This window comes from Pygocentrus nattereri, chromosome 1 (assembly GCF_015220715.1).
Source record: "Pygocentrus nattereri isolate fPygNat1 chromosome 1, fPygNat1.pri, whole genome shotgun sequence".
Taxonomy (NCBI): Eukaryota; Metazoa; Chordata; class Actinopteri; order Characiformes; family Serrasalmidae; genus Pygocentrus; species Pygocentrus nattereri.
The window spans coordinates 51,935,733-51,958,703 of NC_051211.1; the positions used below are offsets into that span (position 1 = coordinate 51,935,733).

A 22,971-nucleotide genomic window follows, 5' to 3' on the forward strand; every position below is an offset into this window, starting at 1 on the left:
CGAGTGTTTGCACTGCCGAGTCTGAAATGAAGGCTAAATCTAAACAGTGGAGGAGAAGAGTGAGTGTGCTGGAGCGCCAGAGAGAGAGAGACATATCATTGCTGTCGCTCCAATCTCCAAAAATCTTCAATTGGCAGCTAAACAGGAGAAAAAAAACGTTCTTAAAGGGGAGGTTTGATGATCAAATTTACATTATTTTACACGTATTCCAAATGCAGTCGGTCAGCCAAGACATTATTGGGATCAGAGTGCATTAAATTAGATCTGTAGGTAAAAGTAAAATAATCCTAGTTAACGGGAGAATAAAGCTCTGCTGATCGTTCAACACAGTTTAACAGTAAATGGTCTTAAACGCTGGAGTTAACATAGAACAGCTGATTCACCCTTTAACCCTGAAGACCAGCACAGACTGCTGGTCACCATAGCAACGCATACATCAGTCTTACCTAGCTAGTAGATAACAAAATGGCAAAGAGAGAGATTTAAGGCGAATATCGATAATTTGGAGATGAACGGGAAATGATCATCATGAGATGAATTTGCATTTATAAATCTCTCCAGCTGGTTTCCTGATACGTTTAATCTGCAGCGAGAAACCGAAACACTAAAAAGTTAAAAAGCAAAGCTTAAGTCAACTTCTCATTCACCAGCTTCTTGTTCGAATTGTCCAGTTCCACCGCAAGTGGTGCAGCAGTTGCATTCTGGAGCCTCAGGCACCATTTAAGGTGAAACGGGAAAATCTGAACAAGAAGCTGGCGAATGAGAAGCGACTTCAGGCTTGTAAGGAAAAGTCAAACAATGAGAGACAATTTACAAGAAACTATTGCACTTTTGGAAAAGTTTCCTGCTGGAGATGCGAGAAAAGCGACTACAGCTGAGCCACAGCTTAAAGCAGAGGAAACCAAGTGTGATGGCAAAGTGAAAGACGGTAAAAATGGACATAAAATGTTGTGGCTCCCAAGGTGGCTTGAATTAGGTTGAAAGGACAAAATGGCTCTTATTAACAGTTGGGTTACCCTCTGCGCTAGGCTAACAGTGCTAACAAGCACAAAGTAAATAACGTCCAAAAGAATTTCCACAAATACATGGCAACCTGTTCACATACTTGCTTCACATTATGCCAATAAGCCATGTAATTTGTATATACAGTGATCATTTTCCACATTTTCCTAGCAGGACTGCAGCGGTAAATTATAAAATCTAGTCGTAAAGTGAATCCGAGGTCAGCGCTGTTTACTTTTTCTCCGTCTTTGTTGTGCTCACTTACATGCCATATGTGCGTCACTGATGGGTCCAGCATTCAACTAATTTCTTCCTATGCAAATTCAGACTGTAACATATACAGCTGAGGCTCATTTGTGGTTAGCCTAAATTGTGGCCTTTTTTTGTAGCTACATAGAGAAATGTTTCATTCGTATACCTCAGAGTGAGGCACACCGTGTTGTAAACCACTCTGACTTGTCTGCATGACCTGAACTAAGACTTGGATGCAGTTTAAGAGACGTTTTGGGCATGTATTTACAGAAATGGTTTAGGTGACTACTGACTTCCAGTGTTAAAAATCTTAGCCTTCTAACTCCAGAGCTACACTAAAGAAGCTATATTTTGACCCCAAATGTCCTGGCTGACTGACTGCATTTGCAATGGGTGGAAAATCATGTAAATGATTCCATGACTTAAAACATTTAACAATTCCTTCAAATTCAAATTGAAATTAATTTAAATTAAGATGTAAACAATGTCATTCAGAGCGGTTGGGTGTGAAATGCTCTTTTCTAGAGAAACTTAGCTAGAAATGTTTACAGTGACAGGATCTAGATATCCACCTCTAAAAGCTCCCTCAGAGAAAATTATTACAATAAAATGGTTTTGAATTCACTGACAGATGTCTGACATTGTTTTACGGTTTTGAGATGAGGTTTTGGCTTAAAACGTAAGAGGTGGTACACGCAGGGTCTTTTTTTCAGATTTGCTGCTATTTTACCAGCATCGGTATTAAATATGAAACCTCAGAAGACACGTGTAGGTTCACTGGTAGTTTTGGATAATACAGAAAGTTGTTATATTTGTTTTGCGAGCCCTGGTCCCCATCGCCACCAAGAGTCGGTAAGTTTCTTTACAATAAGCCTTTCCACAGCAAACCAGACTAAATCACTGTCTACATCTAAATAGCTGATTTATGCAGAAATTTAGAAAAAAAGCAGAAATTCCCTTCAATGCAAAAAGATCTTTTTCCATATAATTTTCTCCTGGTCCATCCACAAAAACATGAAAAAACTGAGATAATATTTGTTTAAAGCAACAATATACAGTCTGTCATTCTGTAAGAGAACAAATTCAATCACACAATGATCCGCACCAACGTCAGTCTCTCCCACAGGCACACTCTCAATAGAAACAGTGATGGGACAAATTCAGGTTTCCAGTTTCATTCCTTTTATTCTCCCTGACAGATCAGGCAGTCCGAACAATGGCTCTCATGCAGAAGAAAAGCAAAAATAAAGCAGAAACAAAATCAAAGTTACACACAAAGACACGATGAACAGTTAGGATGGGTGGGCTAGTGCATAAAGAGATGGACATCAGTGAGAGGACGAGCCACTTTGATAGACGTGGTCATGTTGCGCAGGTGTGAGCAGCGTGTTTACCTTTGCACATGATCCAGGTTATTTCAAGGGAAATTTTCCTCTTAACCTTTTGCTCGCCTGCTTCCAGTGAGTTATTATATCTAAACAAGACGGAAAAACTAGCTGAAGACAAGGCCAGGTTTCTTTTGTTGAGGTTTATGTTTGGTTTCATTTGGTTTGTCTTAACTTCCAAGTCAGGTCCATCCTAGTAGAGCCGTTCTGAGACGTGTTCCTTGGCTCTAGATGTTCGGCACAGGGTACTTACTACACCTCTTACGGCTCTCTTAGCTGCAACACTGTGCTGCTCTGGATAAGAGGAGCACGAAGAAATGGAGGGAGCAGAAAGGGAGGAAAGAGGGGTGCAGGAGTGAAGGGAGCAGGTAAAGGAGGGGATGGAGGGTGTCCCATTTCTCTAGTTGTCGTGGTTTCTGTACTGTTCCTCTGGGTCAGGTGTGTATCCAGTGGTGCCTCTGCTGTCCTCTACCTCTGCCACAAACTCGGCTGCTTCTCCTCCGTCCCTCAGCATTAGCCTCCGGTCCTCAACTTGTTCTGCGAAAAAGTGAGAGGGGAAAAGGATGAAGGACACGTTAGAAGGGACCTAGAGTACCAAAAGAAGAACGTAGAGAGGGTGAGGAAAGTCCACGAGGGAGTGGATTTCATGCTAAGTGATAAGTGCACAAAAAATTCCCAAACACTCCGCTCTCTCAGCCTGTCAATACACATTTAGCACAGACTAGTGCACAGGACAAAGCAGAGAGGGAGAGAGGGAGAGAGAGAGAGAGAGAGAGAGAGAGAGAGAGAGAGAGAGAGAGGGAGAGAGGGAGAGAGGGAGATGGAGAGGGAGAGAGAGAGAGAGGGAGATGGAGAGGGAGAGAGATGGAAGGAGGAAGACGGGAAAGGTGAAAAAGGAAAGGAAGATGGAGGGAGGGAGATGGGAGAGAGGAAGGGGGAGAAAGAGATGGAAGGAGGGAGATGGGAGAGAGGAAGGGGGAGAAAGAGATGGAAGGAGGGAGATGGGAGGGAGGAGGGAGAGAGAAGGAGGGAGGGAAAGATGGAAGAAGGGAGGGAAGGAGGGGAGATAGAGAGAAGGAGCAGGGACAGAGGGAGAGAGAGGGAATGAGAGAGATGGGGGAAATGTTGGGAGGGAGGAGAAAGAGGATGGGAGGGAGAGATATGGGGCAAGGAAGGAGGGAGAGACAGAGGGAGGGAGAAAGAAGGGGGAGAGAGATGGAGAGATGCAGATACTCAATTGCTTTCCTAAAACTGCACTACAGGCGAGAGAGAGAGAGAAAGAAGGGGGTAGAGGGGGGGGGGGGGGGATGCATGGAGGAACTGAGTTAGAGTGAAAGAGTTTCTTCCGCTCTGTGGACTGATTGATTCTCAGTCTCGTAACAACATTCACGTCCACTCGGCTTCTTGTCATCCTCAGCGCTCCAATCCGGAGGTCCGGCCCGGCGGCCGGGAAAGATTTTCTAATTTCAATCCTAAACAAGTGACCTGAGCTACACCTTCACGATCACAGCTGGCTGCCTGCAGACTTTCAGACACACATTTTCCACACTGAGCACCTCTCTGGGCAGAAGAGTTCTCCGCTCGAACGAGGGGGAATATTTGCACGGTGCTGTCAGGTAAAGGACACAGCTGCTTAGCCAGAGGAGAGAAAAATCGCCTCTCCACACAAACAGGTGTTAATCCTTAAACCCTGAACTCCTCTATCCAAGAAAGACCGGAAAAAAGAGGGTCAGTCATGCGCTAAAGAAGAAGAAGAAAGAAAAAAAGAGCAAGAGTGAGAGAGAGGGAAAAAAAAAAAAATCAAGCGGTTCCTGATGATAAACCGGTATTCAGTGAGTCTTCGGAGGCCGAGTGCGTTTTTATCTGCCTCCCTTCTCCTCTCAGCGTGCTATCAGCGGCAGGGCCTCTGAAGCCTGCGTATTAGAGAGCTGGAGTGGAGAGGGAAGGTCGGGGCTAAATGTTATCAGTTCATTATTGATAAGCTGGAGGGTAATTACCCTCAACAAAGCCCCAGTGATGACAGCGTGCTGTCTTTAACCCCGTCTCCTGGACAGCGCATGTCAGAAGCAGCACCTTCCACTCATTTAGCAGCGTGGAAGATGACGGACCGTATGTACAGGTGATTAGGAGCGCCATGAGCCAGGGGACTTTAGGAGTGCTAATTTAATGAGCTTAAAATTAAGCACATTAAATATGATAGTCCTGCTATGAGAGCTGATAGGACATGTTTGTATTCTGGTATTAATTCATCGTAGATCATTTTTGCGATTGAAATATCAAAGCCAGCAATAAATATGATTATTTGAGCCGATCGAAAATGTTTTCATTCAACAGCTGATGCTTTCGCAATCATAAATGGGTGGGTTGAGGCAAATGTTTGTTTACTTGAGCTCGAGCTGAATCTATGCTAAAGTTAGGAGCTACTGCGTTTCAACAGATATGAGGCTATAGGAGATGGTAAATCAGCCAATTTGGCTATTTTAGCCTTGTATTTTAACAGCTGCAATAAAATGAACAAAAACAGACTTTAATGTTAAAGCTGCACGGTGTAAGTTTTGGGAATTTGGAGACCTCTCTGGTGGAAATGTGTAGTTGGACGAACAATGGGTCACATTCACAGATATAAGATAAGGCTTTATTGTCATTCGCATCACACGTGGTACATGAGGTGGAACGAAATAGTGTACTCAAGGTCCCAGTTAACTCCCAAGAACAATAAACAACAGTAAGGTGCAAATAACAGCAGCATGAAACAGAGCAGCATGAGTGCGAGGTAGAAGGTCTACATCTTAATACTGGTAATGTTTAAAGTGCCGTGTGTAGGGCTGATTATAGTAAAGGCACTGATTCAGGACAGCAGCAGAGATAAATAAGTGGACATGAAGTGCCATTGCAGTGATTATCTAATTGGAGTTTAAGAGTCTTACGGCTTCAGGGAAGAAGCCGTTTCTCAGTCTGGTTGTTTTCCTCTTAATGCTCCGCAACCTCCTACCTGAAGGGAGTGGGTCAAAAAGTGTGTGTGCTGGATGAGTGGGGTCCTTCATGATGCCACTGTCCCTTTTCCTGCATCTGGAGGTGTAAATGTCCATGGTGGTGGGAAGGCTGACTCCGACAGTCCTCTGTGCAGCCTTCACCACCCTCTGCAGAGCTCTCCTTTCTGCCGCAGAGCAGCTTCCGCACCACACAGTGATGCTGGAGCACAGAACGCTCTCCACGAGTCCAGCACGCCTCAACTGTCTGAGGAAGTAGAGGCGCTGATGTGCCTTCCTGATCAGGCGGGAAAGTGTTATTACTCCAGGTAAGATTGTTACTTAGGTGTATGCACAAGTACCTACAGCTGGAGATCATTTCCACTGCAGATCCTCCGATGTGCAGGGGGAGGGGAGGGATGGTGTTGCCTCTTCTGAAATCCACAATCATCTCCTTTGTTTTCTTCACATTGATGCAGAGATTGTTCTCACTGCACCAACTCTCCAGGAGTTCCACCTCCTGCCTTTAGCCAGACTCATCACTATTTGTGATGCATCCAGCCACCGCTGTGTCATCCACAAACTTTACAATATGACAGCCTGGATGGACGGCTGAGCAGTCATATGTGAGCAGTGTAAACAGGAGGGGGAGGATGATGGTGGAGGAGTAGATGTTGTGGATCCTCACAGATTGCAGCCTGTTAGTCAGGAGGTCCAGGACCCAATTACAGAGAGAGGTGGCTCAGTCCAAGTGTATGGAGTTTGTAAGCCAGGGTCTGGTGAATCATGGTGTTAAAGGCAGATGTGAAATCCACAAAGAGCACACGGACGCAAGAGTCCTTACTCTCCAAGTGGGTGAGGGCAGTGTGGACCACAGTGGAGATGGCATCCTCTGTGGATCGGTTTTTCCGTTATGCGTACTGGTGTAGATCCCCAGCGACGTCAAAGTTGGCTTTGATGTGGGTTATAACCAGTCTTTCAAAGCACTTTGTGACTATTGGGGTGAGGACTACTGGCCGATAGTCATTCAGTCCTGCCACTGTGGAGGTCTTCACTTCTTCTTAGGGACTGGGATGATGGTGGCGTTCTTCAGGCAGGTGGGGACAACTGCCTGGATTAAATAGGAGTTGAAGATGTCTGTCAGCACCTTGGAAAGTTGTCTACACAGCACTTCAGCACACGCCCCAGAATGTTATCCGGGCCATAAATATCTGAGTTTATTCATAATTCTTTTCTTGAGAAAGGGTCCTAAGAAAGTCATACCATGCTCACCATACACCAAACAGGCATAACATTATGACACCCTCCTTGTTTCTACGCTCACTGTTCATCTTATCAGCTCCACTTACTGTATAGCTGCACTCTGTAGTTCTACAGTTACAGACTGTAGTCCATCTGTTTCTCTGATACTCTGTTACCCTGTTCTTCAGTGGTCAGGACCCCCATGGACCCTCACAGAGCAGGTACTATTTGGGTGGTGGATCATTCTCAGCACTGCAGTAACACTGATGTGGTGGCGTGTTAGTGTGTGTTGTGCTGGTGCGAGTGGATAAGCCTGATTGGCGTATTTTAACCTGTTTTTGCCCTCCTGACTCAGTAATGCTACTTCTTTCAACATTAACAGAACAAAATCTTACATAGTGCAGCTGTTAACTGCAATTATTGATATGGCTTGTGTAAGGTAAGGTAAAATTTAATGACTGTGATAGGCCTACATTTTTTTTAATTATCAAAAGATTCAAAAAGAATGTACACTGTTACAGTTACAAACAACTTGCTTGGTACAATGTAGCGGGCAACATCTCGGCCTTCTACCCTGTGGACTGGGGTTCAATCCTACATGATGCCAATGAGACTCCTAACACTACCTTCACCCACCTGAGAAAAACGATCAAATGTCCAGTCGCTCTGGACAAGATTGTCTGCTAAAGGCCATAAATGTAAATGAAAACAAACACATGTTCAGCTAATATAAAATGTGACTTTACCTCATTATGTGGAAGAGTGAATCATCTTTGAATTTTAGGCATAATTACAGAAATAATTCCATATGTAGCTTTGCCTAATTTTTCCATTTTGTTTATAGTGGAACATCAGTTGCTCAGGTCACAACATGTAGTCCTACGTGTTACACTCATTCAAAAATTACATACAAATTACAATTCACCGTTTTATAAACAGTATTTAACACCTACAATTCATATTTTATTTAATTTTTGTCAAACTCATGGTTTATTTGAATACATGCTTTATGCACTGACAAATAAATTAACTAATTACAGAACACACATTTGCATAAATGCATAAATCTGCATTTTTAAATGCACAATTAATGTTTATTTACTTAGCATATTGGGAAAAATCTGGCCTGTTCAAAAGTTAAAATCCTTAATTTTCTGCTGTATGACAGCTATTATACAACAGTTAGCGCCGGCCATGCAAGCATTCCCGCCGTGCTGTTATTTCGGCATAACGTCATAGGCTTTTAACAAACACCATCACTCCACTGAGAAGCCATTGCTAAGCAACAAGTTTGACAGCTGCAAACAGCAAACGGACACTTTTAAGATCAAATTTGACCGACAGCCGATCTGGTCCGACTCTGAAGATGAGACGGCACTAAATTCCCAAACTGTCGTCACCACTGAGCAGCTTTTCAGTCGGCAGCTGTGACAGAAGAACAGCTGAACAACCTGGAATCAGCCAGAAATGAATCCAACACCATTCGCCAGACGTGGAGTCCGATCTTCAGAGTCTGATCTCGGACCGAATCAGACTGAGCCGTAAAACTGACCCAATAAAAACAAAAAAGCTGCTCAGTGGTGACGACAGTTTGGGAATTTAGTGTAAGGAGCTGGAGAACGAACTGCCGGCTGAGCAGCGAGTGGGCGGAGCTCGTTACTCTGACGTAGCAACGAGCTGCTCGTTAAGGAGCTATAATTAGGAGGAAGGAACTGAACATTAAAACATATTAAACGCCGCGTTCACGGCCAGTTTATTCATTTCTTACTGTATTTATTTAACTGCTGTATTAAAGCAGTAGAGACACTTGAGGAGTCACTATAACATCACGGATTTTATTTCGGGATAACACAAGCCCCTTTCATGTTCTACTGCTCAACTAAGTAGAAACTGTGCACTCTAATTTGCAGCAAAAAGTTGCAGATGATGGGTTAACATCATTTTACCAGTGTTATTCAAACCTTTGTCAATGAATGAAATAATGAGTTTGACATTATTAGGCCGTGTATTCTAACAGCCACACCCATCCCTAAGGCTGATTTTAACAAGTGAACTTCTTTCACCCACATGATTTCAGCTCAGAGAGCGTAGTCGCACACAGACACACTTCTCCCCAATATAAAACCAGGCACGCATACACACACCTCTTGAGTCCAAGATTGAGTTTTCTCTGCATTATTCCGTGATCCTTTTATGTGAGTCATAAAATCAGATTACAGCGATAACCCGGGGCAAACACGAATGCATTTTAAAGCATACACTTGATAAAATAAAGGACCACATTGCACTACGGCAAGACTGGGGTTTCAAATTTACAAGATAATGGCACAAACACGCATGCGGAAAGGGTAGGAATGCTAAAAAGGTTTCAGGTAGCCTTGCGCATACACAAAAATGAATAAAACATCTGCATTTACATGATGCATTGCTTAAGCCCGGCGGAATTCAAACCCAGCTTTAATACTAATGCCCAAGAGAAGGGAAAAGAGCGGAGCAGGGCCGCTGTCTAGTGAAACAGTTACATTGGTAAAATCTAATAGAAAAGCTATCTGAATGTAAATCGCGCCTCGTCTGGGAAACCGTCGGCGTGTGCCGAAGGTCGGAGTTGCGCGCTCTCGCCTGCCCCCTGCTTTCTCAAACTAAGGTCTAATTCTTAACAGGAGGGCGAGCGAGGGACAGAGGGAGATAGCGGAGGCCTAAACAGCACGTGCGTGCCTCTGCTTATTTCATTTAACACGCTCTTAAACAGGGCTGAGGGACAGCCCCACGTCCACTGTCATTACGGAGACGGCCTTGCAGTGGCAGCCTACAATTTCTGGGAAGCGCCCGTAGCCGAGCGGAAGAGAGAGGCCACTCTCGGCGCAGGGCTGGCGCTGGTAAATGGAGGTCTGCGATACAGGGGCTGCGAGAGCACTTTATTATAGGGTTTCGTCAGCGCAAGTGGATCGGCTCGCTCGAGGAAGAGAAGCAGGGGTTCAGTGAATCTGCACGCAGCGAGGAGACGAGGAGGAGTGGATGGCCACTTGCCACCAACATATCAGCTTGTTTTCTTTGACAACTGGTTATTTAGATGTGGCGGTCTAGCACAGTTTCTCAGCTACCGCTCTCACAAAAGGAACACATACACACCAAACTACTGCTATCTACCTGCATACACACACACACACACACACACACACACACACACACACACACACACACACACATCTACTCACTAACTCTCTCTAAGACCCTCTATTAAGCTACAAAGCACTTGAACTTACAGGTCAGTTGCCCATATTTGTGCTGCCTCAAACTTGTTATTCTTGTGAAAGAAAACAATGAAATACAGTGTTAATGACATTGACATCCATTTAAGCACATACTACTACAACTATTCTGGGACATGCAGTTCATCACAGACAGTACAGAGAAATCCACCCACTTAGACTGGGCGACATGATTAAGAAATGAGATCCCAATATTTTTCAGCCTTTTCCAGAAGGAAAAGAATCTTTCTTAAGATTGTCTTGGCGAAATAAAGCAGATCTCAATATTATATTAATGAAGGGTCACAACTGTCACTCCTAAACCCTCCTTAGGAGAAAAGAGGAGATTAACATCGGCATTTCCCTGTGAGAAGTTCTGGCGATGAAGGAGAAAAGCATGAGTTCTCCTTCTGCACTGACAGACTGCTAAAAGAGTTCTGTAATATAGAATAGAGCTTTATAAGGAAACAACGAGATCTTACACTTTTCTTATGGAAATGCTGAGACTGGGGTGAGACGAGTCAGACACTAAAGAGTTAAGCCACATGAATGACAATCGTCTGATCAAAGTTTTATTTCTCAGGTGCCAAATTTCAGAAACATCCCACTCTGATTTCAAACTGGACTTAACTCTGTCTAGGAGAAGTACCTGAGATCAAGAGGAGATATTCATTTAGAACATTTCTCTGGGTTTGCATGATCTCTCAAATGGCTAAAAATGATTTCTCTCCCAATCACAAGAGCCACAATTTGAATTAAACAGCTTTAGTTAAATGCAATGAGATACGTAAACAACAAACAAGATGTAAACTAATTAGAATTAAATAATCAAGGCCTGATTTCTGCCGAGGTCTATTTCTCACACTTATCATTTATTGTGTACCAGTTGGTTCATGCATTCCTCGTATTGCTAGGGATGCCATGCCAGATGGTGATAGAGATTGGTTATATATAATATATATGGGGCTCGCAAGTTCGATCCCTGGTGATGCTACAGCCATTCGTGGCCGGGATTCCAAGAGATCACATAAAGATCACCTCTATGTTCACGATGGTACCTAAATTTGGATCCAAGCACGAGCTCACCTGCTTAGCACTGTTGACGCACTGCAGGTAGAGGGAGGCAATATTGGAGCAGAGCAGCGTCTTTCCTGTGTTCTCTTTGTAGCAGTTCAGAATCTGACTCTGTAGGTTCGCACACACAGGACTGATTTCATACCGCCTGCACAGAGACAGAGAGAGAAAGTGACAGATTCAGTGACATCGTTCATCATCGTTACATTATTTCGTTTTCCAAGAGGCACCAAAATGAAACCGTGACAATGACAAAGTGCCTTAAAATGACATTCCTGCCTCATTTTCAGTCCTAAACATCTGATCAATCACTAATCAATAGCAAAACTGATGCACAGATTGGGTTTGGAAGATTATTGACTACCCTCATGCTGAGAAGTAACTCTGAAGATGCTGAGTGGGCGTTTGATAGTGGGCTGCTGTGGGAAGCCTGAATGACACTCAAAGATAAATTACAGTGTCCATGGACACCAAAATATGCATACACACATATTTAATGACTTGCTGCCTAAACAGCGGATGTGGGTGGACATGAGAGTTTTATATGACGATATAATGAAGTTTTTCACAAAACCGGTGCCAATCAAAGCTGGACATGATCATATCAGCGTATCAGCTGAGTTACCCAGGAGTTTCATAATGGGATCAGAATTCATAAAAGAATATATGGGGTGTAACGATACATTGCGATGCATTAAGCATTACAGAGATGGGTGATATCAGCTATTGTATGTTCTAGTAATTATGCCAGCTAATTAGACAGCTAAATGGATGGATAGATAGATGGATGGATGGAAGGATAGATTTATTGATCGTGAAGGCAAATTGCAGTGATACAGTAGCAAGACATATAATTGCACATCAACTTGCATATTGCTGCTGGCAGAACAAAACCTCATATGTCCAAAATGTTAACTTTACAGAAGAAGGAAAAAACACACTTTAGTTTTATTGTATGTCAGTGGAACCAGGCCGTTTCTTTTGGTCCATTCATGATGAAATTTACACATAATCTAACGAGCAACAGGCATTTTCAAATTATGTCAAACAGGTTTTTCTTCCGACAGCAGTGATATATTAGGCAGAATTAAAGATAGCAACAAAACCAGATATCAATCAATCAATCAACCTTTATTTTGAGGGCAACCCTCATTTTCAATGTAGCTGAGCATTTACAAAAACAGGGATTGACATGACAAAGAAAATAATATCTATATTTAATCATTTTTAATTAAAAGTCCATTTTTAAATACAATTTTAATTAAAATAAAAAAATCATTTCAAATAAAAAACGTAAAAATAACTGAAAAAAAGATAAAAATAGATAAAAATAAAACTCGAGGTTTAATTGATAAGAGATTAAGATCAGAAGAAGATAAGAGATTAATAAAATAATAAATAAAAAACAAACAAACACACAAAAAACTCAAAACCAGTTAAGTTAAATTAACCTACGAGAGAGTAGGTTAGTAGGAGAAAGTATATCTATTTGCACATTTACATGGCATATAAGACCGATCTGTTGTATTCACATGACAACAGGTATTGAGAGTGGTAGGAGATAGTTACAACCAGTCATCAGGATTCTTCATTCAAATTTTTAAGACCATCTTAAAGATGTGATGCTTGGGTATAAAAGGCGCATCCAGTAAAAGCAGTCCTTTATGAGCAAGGTTGGCTTGAGGCCCGACCCTGTTAAATAATTGGATCCAATGCAATTCATCCCAACAGTAAGAATGAAATTCCTCAACAAGCAATTGCAAGGATGTTAGTCATTTCACCCTCTACAGCACACGATCACCAAAAGATTCAGCGATTGAGAAGAAGTCTCTACATAAAGGTCAAGGCTGAAAATCCAGCATGCTTTTGTGATGGATATCACTGCATGGGCTCCAGAACACTTATATCCACAATGCATCTTAAGACAGTACTATGCACAGCCAAACGTCAACAAACTCGGGCTCACATGAAATAAGTAGGCAGTACTGCGTATCGTCTGATGAGTGAATCATTAAGATGAGTTGTTCAAAATGACTTCTGAGCCAATTAGACAGGATGCAAATGTACCAATTTAATGAACTTTGGCAGTAAATGACTTTTTACAGGGTTGGCGCACAGAATGACGGACACTGACGCAACACCTGTTGTGTTTTTTTTTGGAATACAAATATGAAATTGTTCTATAATGTGATGAATCTGCAAACAGGCACAACATGTGAAATGTTTTAGCGCCCCCTATTACCATACGTCCACTAAACTTCAGACCTTGCAAAGCTCCCTGGAACTGAAGTTTGTATTTCATAATGGGACTGGAATTCATACATGGTACTGATCATGGATATAAAAATATCTCTTAAACTAAATATTGTTCTGTGGGAAACGCAAAGGCCAAGCACAGTGAAAGAGGGCACATCTGTTCCCATGAAACTCGAGCTATGGCATCTTCGCTAGAAAATGCACAACACACCCCTCACCGGAGGAATCAGAAACACACAGTACCCCCTTCATGTAACCACCGTGACCTTTAGGGAAAGGAAAGGAAAAGAAAAGATTAGGGGAAGACATTATCTTCCTCCCTTCAGCGGTTTTTGGGATCAGACATCAGTATAAGCTGCCTCGCTCTGATAGAGCATCATTAATATTAGTGAGGGGCTCTCTAAAGGGAAATGAATGGATGAGAGCTGTCAAGGCGCTGAGGCTCTATCTGATCTCTCTGTGTCTGATCTCCCTCTGTCTCGGGCAGGGGATTCACCCTCCTTCAACTTCCTCTCTCTATTCCTTTCTTTCTCTCTCCATCCTCTTGTCTGCCTCTCTCTCTTTCACTCCGCTCTCAATACACACAGCTGCTGTCAATCAAATACCCCCCTTTCCCCCAAAACACACAACAGGGAGAACTTTAATAGTTACAAAGGACTGGTTTAAAAAAACAGAAACAGAGGAGAGAAAAAGGAGGAAAAGCAGGGGTGATCGAGGGTGAGGAAACAGAGGAAGACAGGAAAAACATCTTAAACACATACAGTTTCATCTCCACGGGATCCAATTATCTACAAAAGCCTCATGGGATGATGTTAACCAGCTCCAAACCCCATCATTCCCTCTCTCAGTGGTTTTCCCCATTTCCATAACTTTATCTCCAGCCTGTAATAGAGGTGCAAACCTTCGGCCAGACATCGATGTGATCGTACACCAGGCAGCCAGGCAAAAATAATTCATTCACACACGCATTTTCCATATAACATGATTTGATATTCGAGATTTTTCCACATAACCGGATATTTTTTTTTAGACACATTAGCCAGTGACCATGTTCTGACACACATAAAGAAGAGGTCAGGGCAGTACATTTTCACTCTCCACTGTAAACTATACATAATGAACGAGTCATAAGTTGTTACTGAACGAAAAATATACCTTTAAATATCTCTCTCTCTCTCTCTCTCTCTCTCTCTCATATGAATATATATGTATATATGAATATCTGCCCAGCCAGTCTGGTCAGTGGAGGGAAAGAAAGCAATACAGGCCATAAATCATAGCAGGGAGAGACAGAGTCAGATATAGCACACTAGTGAAAGGCACAGATATGAGATGCTTTATGAGAGAGAGAGAGCGAGAGAGAGAGCGAGAGAGAGAGTGAGAGAGAGAGAGCGAGAGAGAGCGAGAGAGAGCGAGAGAGAGAGCGAGAGAGCGAGAGAGAGCGAGAGAGTGAGAGAGTGAGAGAGAGCGAGAGCGAGAGAGAGCGAGAGAGAGCGAGAGAGAGCAAGCGAGAGAGAGAGCGAGAGAGAGATAGATACTAGAAGAATATATACATCTAAAGCAGCTTGCCATTCATTCAGACAAGGCTACTGAAGGAGATGCTGGGCAGGGGTCAGTGTATAAGAAGGCAGGAAGGGAGAAAGAGTAGAGTCAGTGCTGGGCGATACACATTTTCACCAATTTCTGATCACTTGTTGTAGAATATTATCGATAATTAATACATGCAGTTGCCAAGTCTGAACTGCATTTGGAAAACAAAAATAAAATAATATAAAAAAATAAAATAACTTATTCTGGGACAATATCTCTGCTGTCAGAAGAAAACCCTGTATCTCCAAAATGGTAACAAAAAAAAAACTACTCTTAATGAAAGTCAATGGAACCAGAAGTCCTTTTCTGCTCATGAAATTTACATGCAGTGTGAAGGGCATCAAGCATTGTGTCAAAAACTGAACAACAAAAATGGAGATAAGAAATTTTGTTCTGACAACAGCGATATACAATTATTTCTTAAAATATAACAAAAAATAATTAGAAATAAAAACGCAACACTTAACCCCTTAATAAGCCATGAGTCCACCGGCAGCCATCCCATCCCCGCCATCCAAAAGTTTTAAAACCTTTATACCCTAAGAAGAGTTTCTTATTCTATAACCTACAGACAGCTCCATTAGTTTGCATTGAAGTCCCTGTAGTTACTTAACAGGCTTAAAAACAGCCATATGGGAACTGAACACTTCCAAACACACACACTGGCAAGGACCTACTAAAGAACACTGTGCTCAGTAGAAGTGACTGAACACCACTACAGCTCTTTACTGGCACTGACTTCATAGGACACTTTACACGGCTCCAGTGCTCCACTCCACCTCTGTCCTGTTTACTATTCACTGCACTATTTGTTCTCGAGTGTGCAGTCTATAATCTATATTCTTTCCGTTCTAATCATTCTTACGATAAGATATGCAATATCATATGACTCTATAAGCTATCCAGGAATGTGCAATAACTACCTGCTACCTCACTTGTCTATTGTCTGTTTAGAATATAGTGTTATAGTCCTTTTTCTTTATATTTAAGATTTTCACACTATTTTTCTTAAATCTGCACTTTATATATTTTATTTTATATATAATTTATATTTTATAGATTTTTAGTGTGTAGGAAGTGCCGTTGAACTGCTGCTGAATTTCGTTGTACACTGTGCAGTGATAATAAAGGCATCTTATCTTATCATCTTATCTTACTGAATAATAGGCCTTAGTGTGAAATAAACCTGGAACATTAAAGAGTTAACTGCTCAGGCAAAAAAAAAACCCAAAAAAACTGACCCAAAATAAGTGCACTCTTACAGCTTTTTGGTCACATGCTTAAATGCCCTCAATCATTTTCAATTGTAGTTACCGACACAAACAGTGAGGACATGAATGATTGCGTTCGGCTGTCCAATGACGCTGCGTGAGCGGCAGTTCAAAAAGATGCTTCGGCTGGTCTCACAGGTCTGCCTTCACGCTCTTATCGTTGATAGTATCGTGTGATTGGGGGTGTCCTAACTAGCAGGTGGTACTGGAGGCAACTGAACTGGGGAGAAAACTGGATTTAAAAAAAAAAAAAAAAAAAAAAACCCACAATATCAGCCAATTGTGTATTTAGATAAAAAATTATCTGAATCTGATGCTGACGCTGACAGACCTCTCCATTGCTAATCATGATCAAGGAAAACTTACCTGTGATAAGGATGGATTATGCTTTATTGCCCAGCAATAGCAAAAGATTGAAAGAGAGCAGAGAGGGAGCGAGAAGGAGAACAGAAAGAGCTGCCGTAGACCAGGAGTCTGCCAGAATTTTACTTTCAGCCTAAACAAAGTTGCTGTGCCCTATAAAAGCACTCACTCAACAAAACTCATACACAATGCCAGATGCAATAGCACAGAGAAAGGAGAAAGTAGTGCCTGTAGTTTGGGCTAATGGGAAAAAATATTCCTTCACTGCCTTTAAAACCGCAGCGCTCAGCTTATTAAAATACCGCCACACATTTCTCAAAAAGGGTCTGCCTAATTCTGCAAAATAAAGACAAATGTAGGCTTGCCCTGACAGCCCATGGGTTTGGGCCCCTGGTGCACATGTCCATGGCGTGGGCTGCCCTAAGTGAACAGTTATCTATCTCTTAACAGACACATGTCTATTTGTCATCGTTTACAACCACTTACGCACTAATAAGGTTAAGAGGTGAAGCTCGCACTTGAGAAAAAAAAATCATTTCGGGTCTGACAAGCCATGTGACAGAGACAGACAAATAAAAACAAATGAAGCAGTTAGTGAGAAAAATGACAAGACCTCATTTTCATTGTGTTTTTTTTTGGTTAAATAGGATCCATCAGTTCCACTAGAGCACAGAGAGAAAGACGGAGAGAGAGGCCACAGGCCTGACCTCCCAACACATACTCATACTATTCCATTACCAAGACGGATGGATGGAGAAGGAAGGGAGAGAGACGACTGAGGGAAGAAAATGGAGAGAGTGAGTGAGAGCGTGTGCTTGGGAAGGAAGCTGGAATGAGAGATATAAAGTTAAAAAAAAAAAAAAGAAAGACCAAAACCAAGGAAAAGAGAAAGAAAAGGAGGAGACGGAAGGTTAGAGGCAGAGAAAAGAGAATGAGAGAGATAAGAGGGTGATATATTGCCAATCTCAGCTTCTCATAGAGGCCCACAGTAAAGATGTAATGCGGGAGCTATAGCGCTGCTGGAGTCTGGAGAGCGGTTTGAAGATGATGAGACTGTGATAACTTGGGGTACCTCTGGTCACAACTTGTGTTTGTGTGTGCGAAAACACTGGGGGCTCGTTCACCGTGGCTGAGAAAGAAGCCAGAATGCAGTGGACGTTTACTTCAACCTCGTCTGACCTCCATTCAAAGTACAGGCCACTCGCTTTTCTCGTTTGCAATATTAGAGCAGGGTCTAATGTGCTCGAATACATTTCCCAGTAATAGCTATAATTGCCTTCTTTGAGAGTGGGTCAAGCTGTGCTTCAATAAGCAGTCAAACAACATGGCCTAAAAAAAAAAAAAAGATGGGTTATTCCCGCTTAAGCACAATACAGCTTCCCTGCTGGGTATTCCAGGGCTTTTCCAAAGGGGTCTAACTTGTGGCACTGGGACTCTGACGGACTGTGGATGTGCTCAGAAACTGTCAGGGTTCCCACATATTTTAACAAAGCAGGACTTCCAGGACTTTTCCAAGACCGTGCACAAGTTTATAACAGCTTCCATTCTTTTAAAGAGACTCGCTTTCAGTTTCTCAAAGAAATCTGCAGCCACACCTCCACAGCTCAGTCTTAGAAGTTGGCTGCATTTGCAGACACTTTCACTTTCAATCATTTTTTTGAACTCCAGTTTTGGAAACTTTCTCTTTTCTTATGCTAGCAGATTATCCTGTATCTAATCAAGAGAGAGTCGGTGAAGATGTGCTGCGATAAGCAGTCCAACAACATGGCCTTTAAAAATAAATAAATAAATAAATAAAACAAAACAAAACAAAAAGTGGTTATTCTCACTCAAGCACAACACAGCTTCCCTGTTGTGTATTCCAAGGCTTTTCCAAAGGGGTGTAACTTGTGGCACTGGGACTCTGACGGACTGTGGATTTGCACCGACTCAAAACTGTCAGGGTTCACGATCTTTTTAACAAAGCAGGACTTCAGGGACTTTTCCAAGACTGTGCAAAAGTCAGAGACCACCTGTCGCTTATTTAAATAACAATAAAAGGGCCATTCAGCACATTCAGTATTTATGGCGAAGAATCCAAACCGCGTCACAAACCATGGAGCTGGCTGTAGGTCTGGAGGATTGAAGTTTAATTCTCGTGTGCAGGTATCAGACACCTAGCCAGCCTGGAAAACAATGGACTGATGCCAGGATTAGGCCCAGCCTATACATGATGAGTGACAGGTGGGACAGACATGACCATGCAGGGATAAACAAAAATAGGCAGAACAAAATTTTCTAAATACAATCACAGTACAGGCACAAATAATACTGAATATAATGAGCATTAAACACATTACACAGCAACTCCTTCAACTGTGTCACTCTTTAGCTTTATTACAGCTTCCATTCTTTTCAAGAGACTCGCTTTCAGTTTCTCAAAGAAATCTCAAGCCACACCTCCAAAGTTCAGGCTTAGAATTTTCCTTTTTGAACTGTTTTGGAAACTCCTGTTTTTTTTACTTTATCGGTCCTCATGCAAGGAGATTATCCTGCCCCTAATTCCATCCGAAATATCCCAGGAAAAACGTTTCATATACCTATAAGCTAAATATTCAGTGTTATTGCGCTATCCTCATAATTAAAACATTTTCCCATGACTTCATTAATACACCCTGGAAATCTGGAAATTTTTACAATTTTCATATTTTACAGGCATCTTCGTTGACTGGAAAACTAGTCTGCTAACATCCCGGTTTTATGTAGCATGGACACGTAATTAACACAGCACAGGTTTGAATACTCCTTTGATAACGACGGTTAAGAAGCCTGTGCCTATATGGGATTCGCTTTGAAACAAGACATTTGAGCACCAAACAGAGGCCAAGACTACATAAAGACACGACTTGTAAAATCACTGCAGCATAAAGTCTTTGAGTACTTTCTCTCTGATGTAGTAAGTGAACAAATTGAACTGTCAGTCCAGTTGGTACAAATGAAAGCGGTGAAAGTGTGAGATTGGGAAAAAGAGTAGAGCGGCGTGGAGAGGAGAGGAGAGGAGGTCAGTGGAGCAGAGCTTTGTAAATTAAGAGGTGTCACGTCCGTGTGTCTGCAGGGTGCAAATGTATGGCGCGCCTTCAGGGACACATGACAAATCCTGGCGGCGCGTGCTTAAATAGTGCAGTGTGGACCACACAGGTGAAAGGTTAACACACACAGGTGGCTTCAAGAAAACAACACGCCTCTCCCCTCGATCAGAGAGCTGGAAGCCAACACCCATCAGTCACTTATGGGCCACTGGTGGACACACTGGATTTTACAAGATGTCGTAATGGAGGCCTATTTACTGCAGTCACAGCCATAATGATGTTACATGTTCAGTGTCTCTCTCTCTCCATATTATATATATAGAGAGAGAGAGAGATTTATATATATATAATACAAATGTTCATTATAAAAAAAAAAACCATGAGACACTGAAGAAGAAGTAGAAACCCCTCTACTAGTACTTATTATAGTAGTAACAGTATAGTAGTATATAGTAGTTGCTATTGTTGTACTGTGACATCACACGGTTGTCAGTGCTGTTATAGTCAGTACTACAGCAAATAAAACAATAAAAAAGGTATTTCTTTGTCATACTGTAGCTCATGTTGGAAACAACGATGAACATATCTGATATACATTAACGATTTACTCACTGTTCTTTGCTCAAAACACACGATAAATTGGTTGGATAGTGTAGTGGTTAACACCTCTGCCTTCTACACTGTAGACTGGGGTTCAATCCCCACCTGGGCAAACACCCTACACTATACCAATAAGAGTCCTTGGGCAAGACTCCTAACACCGCCTTGGCCTGCCTGTGTAAAATGATCAAATTGTAAGTCGCTCTGGATAAGAGCGTCAGCCCAATGCCGTAAATGTAAATGATAAAAAGGCCAACCTACTAGCCCAGGGGTCGGCAACTCAAATGGTAAAAAGAGCCGTTTTGTCCTTTCAACAAAAATCAAACCACACTGGGAGCCACAACGTTTTATACACGTTTTGTCATCTAGGTTGTAAATATGTCTCAGTGTGTGCTGATGTACTAGTACAGACTAAAAATATAAACAAAAAATAAAAAACAAAAAAAAAACAGACTTCCTTTACTCTGCTTTAAGCTTTAGCTCAGCTACGGCTGCTTTTCTCGCATCTCCAGCAGGAAACTTTTCCGGAAAAGCTGAATAGTTGCTTGTAAAATGTCTCGTAACGTTACATTTTTGACGAGGCTGAAGGTGCTCCTCATTCGCCAGCTTCTAGTTCATTTTTTCCCATTCCACCTTAAACAGTGCCTGAGGCGACAGACTGTAACTGCTGCACCATTTAAGGTGGAATGGGAACAAGAAGCTGGTGAGCTGACTTCAGATTCGCAACTTCTTAGTGTTTGACAGTTCTTTGTAGATTAAACGTATCAGAAAAGAAGCCGCTGGAGTACATTCATCTCCAAGTTATCGATGTTCATCTTACAAATTTTCTGTTTGCCTTTTCATTAGCTACTAGCTTGGCAAGACTGTTGCAGTAACAGTCATTATGCCAATCTTTAGAGTTAAAAGTTGGTAAATCAGCAGTTACAGGCTACATTACCTCCAGCGTTAAGACCATTTATTGATAAAAATGTATCAGCAGAGTTTTATTTTACTGCAAAGGAGGATAATTTTGTTTTAACCGACAAATCTAATTCTGCTGTGGAGCCACAACAAGGCCGTAAAAGAGCCACATGTTGCCGACCCTTGTACTAGTAGAATTATGTCTATTTTTAATAATAAATAAAGTATTTTGCTTGGTTTGTACAACATATTTCAACAGTACTGGAAACACCATATTGAGACATAGTTGTGAAGGTTTCCTTTTATAAAAACAACTCATTTCTGAGTGTTATCCATTCTCTAAGCCACTTCTCCCTCAGGGTTGTTTTAATTTATGAATAAATTTTTCATGTGTATTTAGTTAAACCAAGGCAGAATCGCATCAAATCACTAAAAGTAAAGAGAGCGGCTTCTTTAAGGCCACTAAAAATCCTGGTTACAGGAAGCCACTCACTTTGCTACAAATGATTTGACTAAATTAAGCTGATTTTGCCTTATTTTAGCAAAATACATCAGAAATAAAACTATAAAGCTCGCTTTGCACTTTTTAGAGAGTCCCTTAATGACTAAAGTGTTGTTGATGTGCATTAGCTCAAACATTTGACTGTAGTTTGTTCTCTGTCTTCCAGAAGTGAGAAAATGTGTGTTATATCGAATGAATGTCATGCTCTGCTTTTGTATGAGGTAAAGTAGTTGATGCTGTTGTATAATATCCCTCAGGTCACACAAGGTCATGCCTAAAAACACCAACCCAACCAGCCAACACTTCACTCTGCTCTACATCAAAGCTATTCCACCATGGAGGAAATAAAGTTGTTCGCTCGACAGCTGTTTTCAACTTCAAGAGGCGGATTATCATATCAAACTCATGTTAATTTCATCAATTATGCAGATTTCGGTTTCCATATTTATCTCAGGGCGGTTTCAACTTTCAGGAAATCAAAAGGCTCTGACAAAATATCCTTTATTATTATTTAACTGAATCTGAGATAGCATCTTATCTCCCCTTCCCTTTATGGAGCTCGACTAGAGCTGCCCTATCCACTGGGACAGCCAATAGATATATTTGTACTCTGTATTATGTACAACCCAAATATCCCTCTCTCTATCTCTCGCACTCTCTCTCTCTCACATCCACAAATCTAATTAGGCTCCTGCAGGCGGTATAGCTTGTGCCTGTCCGGCTCCAACAGTAACACCAGACCCTGCAGACATTTCATTAACAGACGAAAAAAAATAATGAAACCCTACACATATCCTCCTACTTCCAGCCAGTAATCCAATCCCAGCGCTGCTAATGCACCTCTCTAATGCAATCAGCCAATCACAGCACTCAAAGCAGCCCCACTGGTCACATGACACCCTGGCCCACCCCAAAGCAGGGTGAAGGGGGAGCGATGTCATGCTAATGCTGTTTTAATGCATTTCATAATGCAATTTAGCCCCTCCTACCCTCGACCCAGCCCCACCGGACTCCACTAATCAATTTCAGGCATTTCTGCAGAGACGATGATCCCTGTGTTAGCACTGAGAGAGGCGGGCTAATGACAGTCTAATGCGATTTGTGAACCCAGGCTAGTACTGGAACAGCCTGCCCTCCCTTCCCATCCTACCCACTCACAGGCATTACTATGGGTGGCTAATAGGCCACATTAAGACATGCAGGGCCGAAATGGACTCCAACTACCCTTTCCTTTAGTTACATTGACAGC

The 22,971-nt window shown here is 42.0% G+C and overlaps 1 protein-coding gene across 4 annotated transcripts in view; it reads right to left on the reverse strand.

Annotated features, from left to right (window-relative positions):
* Window positions 1–2,413: 2,413 nt before the first annotated feature.
* chchd3a (coiled-coil-helix-coiled-coil-helix domain containing 3a) overlaps window positions 2,414–22,971 on the reverse strand; it is a 134,097-nt gene continuing 113,539 nt past the window's right edge. For all 4 annotated transcript variants that reach the window (XM_037542588.1, XM_017711297.2, XM_037542592.1 and 1 more), the window contains 2 exons: window positions 11,185–11,320; window positions 2,414–3,176 (listed from right to left, as the gene is read on the reverse strand). In XM_037542588.1, the coding sequence (XP_037398485.1) occupies window positions 3,153–3,176; window positions 11,185–11,320 (160 nt within the window). In that variant the 3' untranslated portion in view covers window positions 2,414–3,152. The remainder of the gene's footprint in view (window positions 3,177–11,184; window positions 11,321–22,971) is intronic.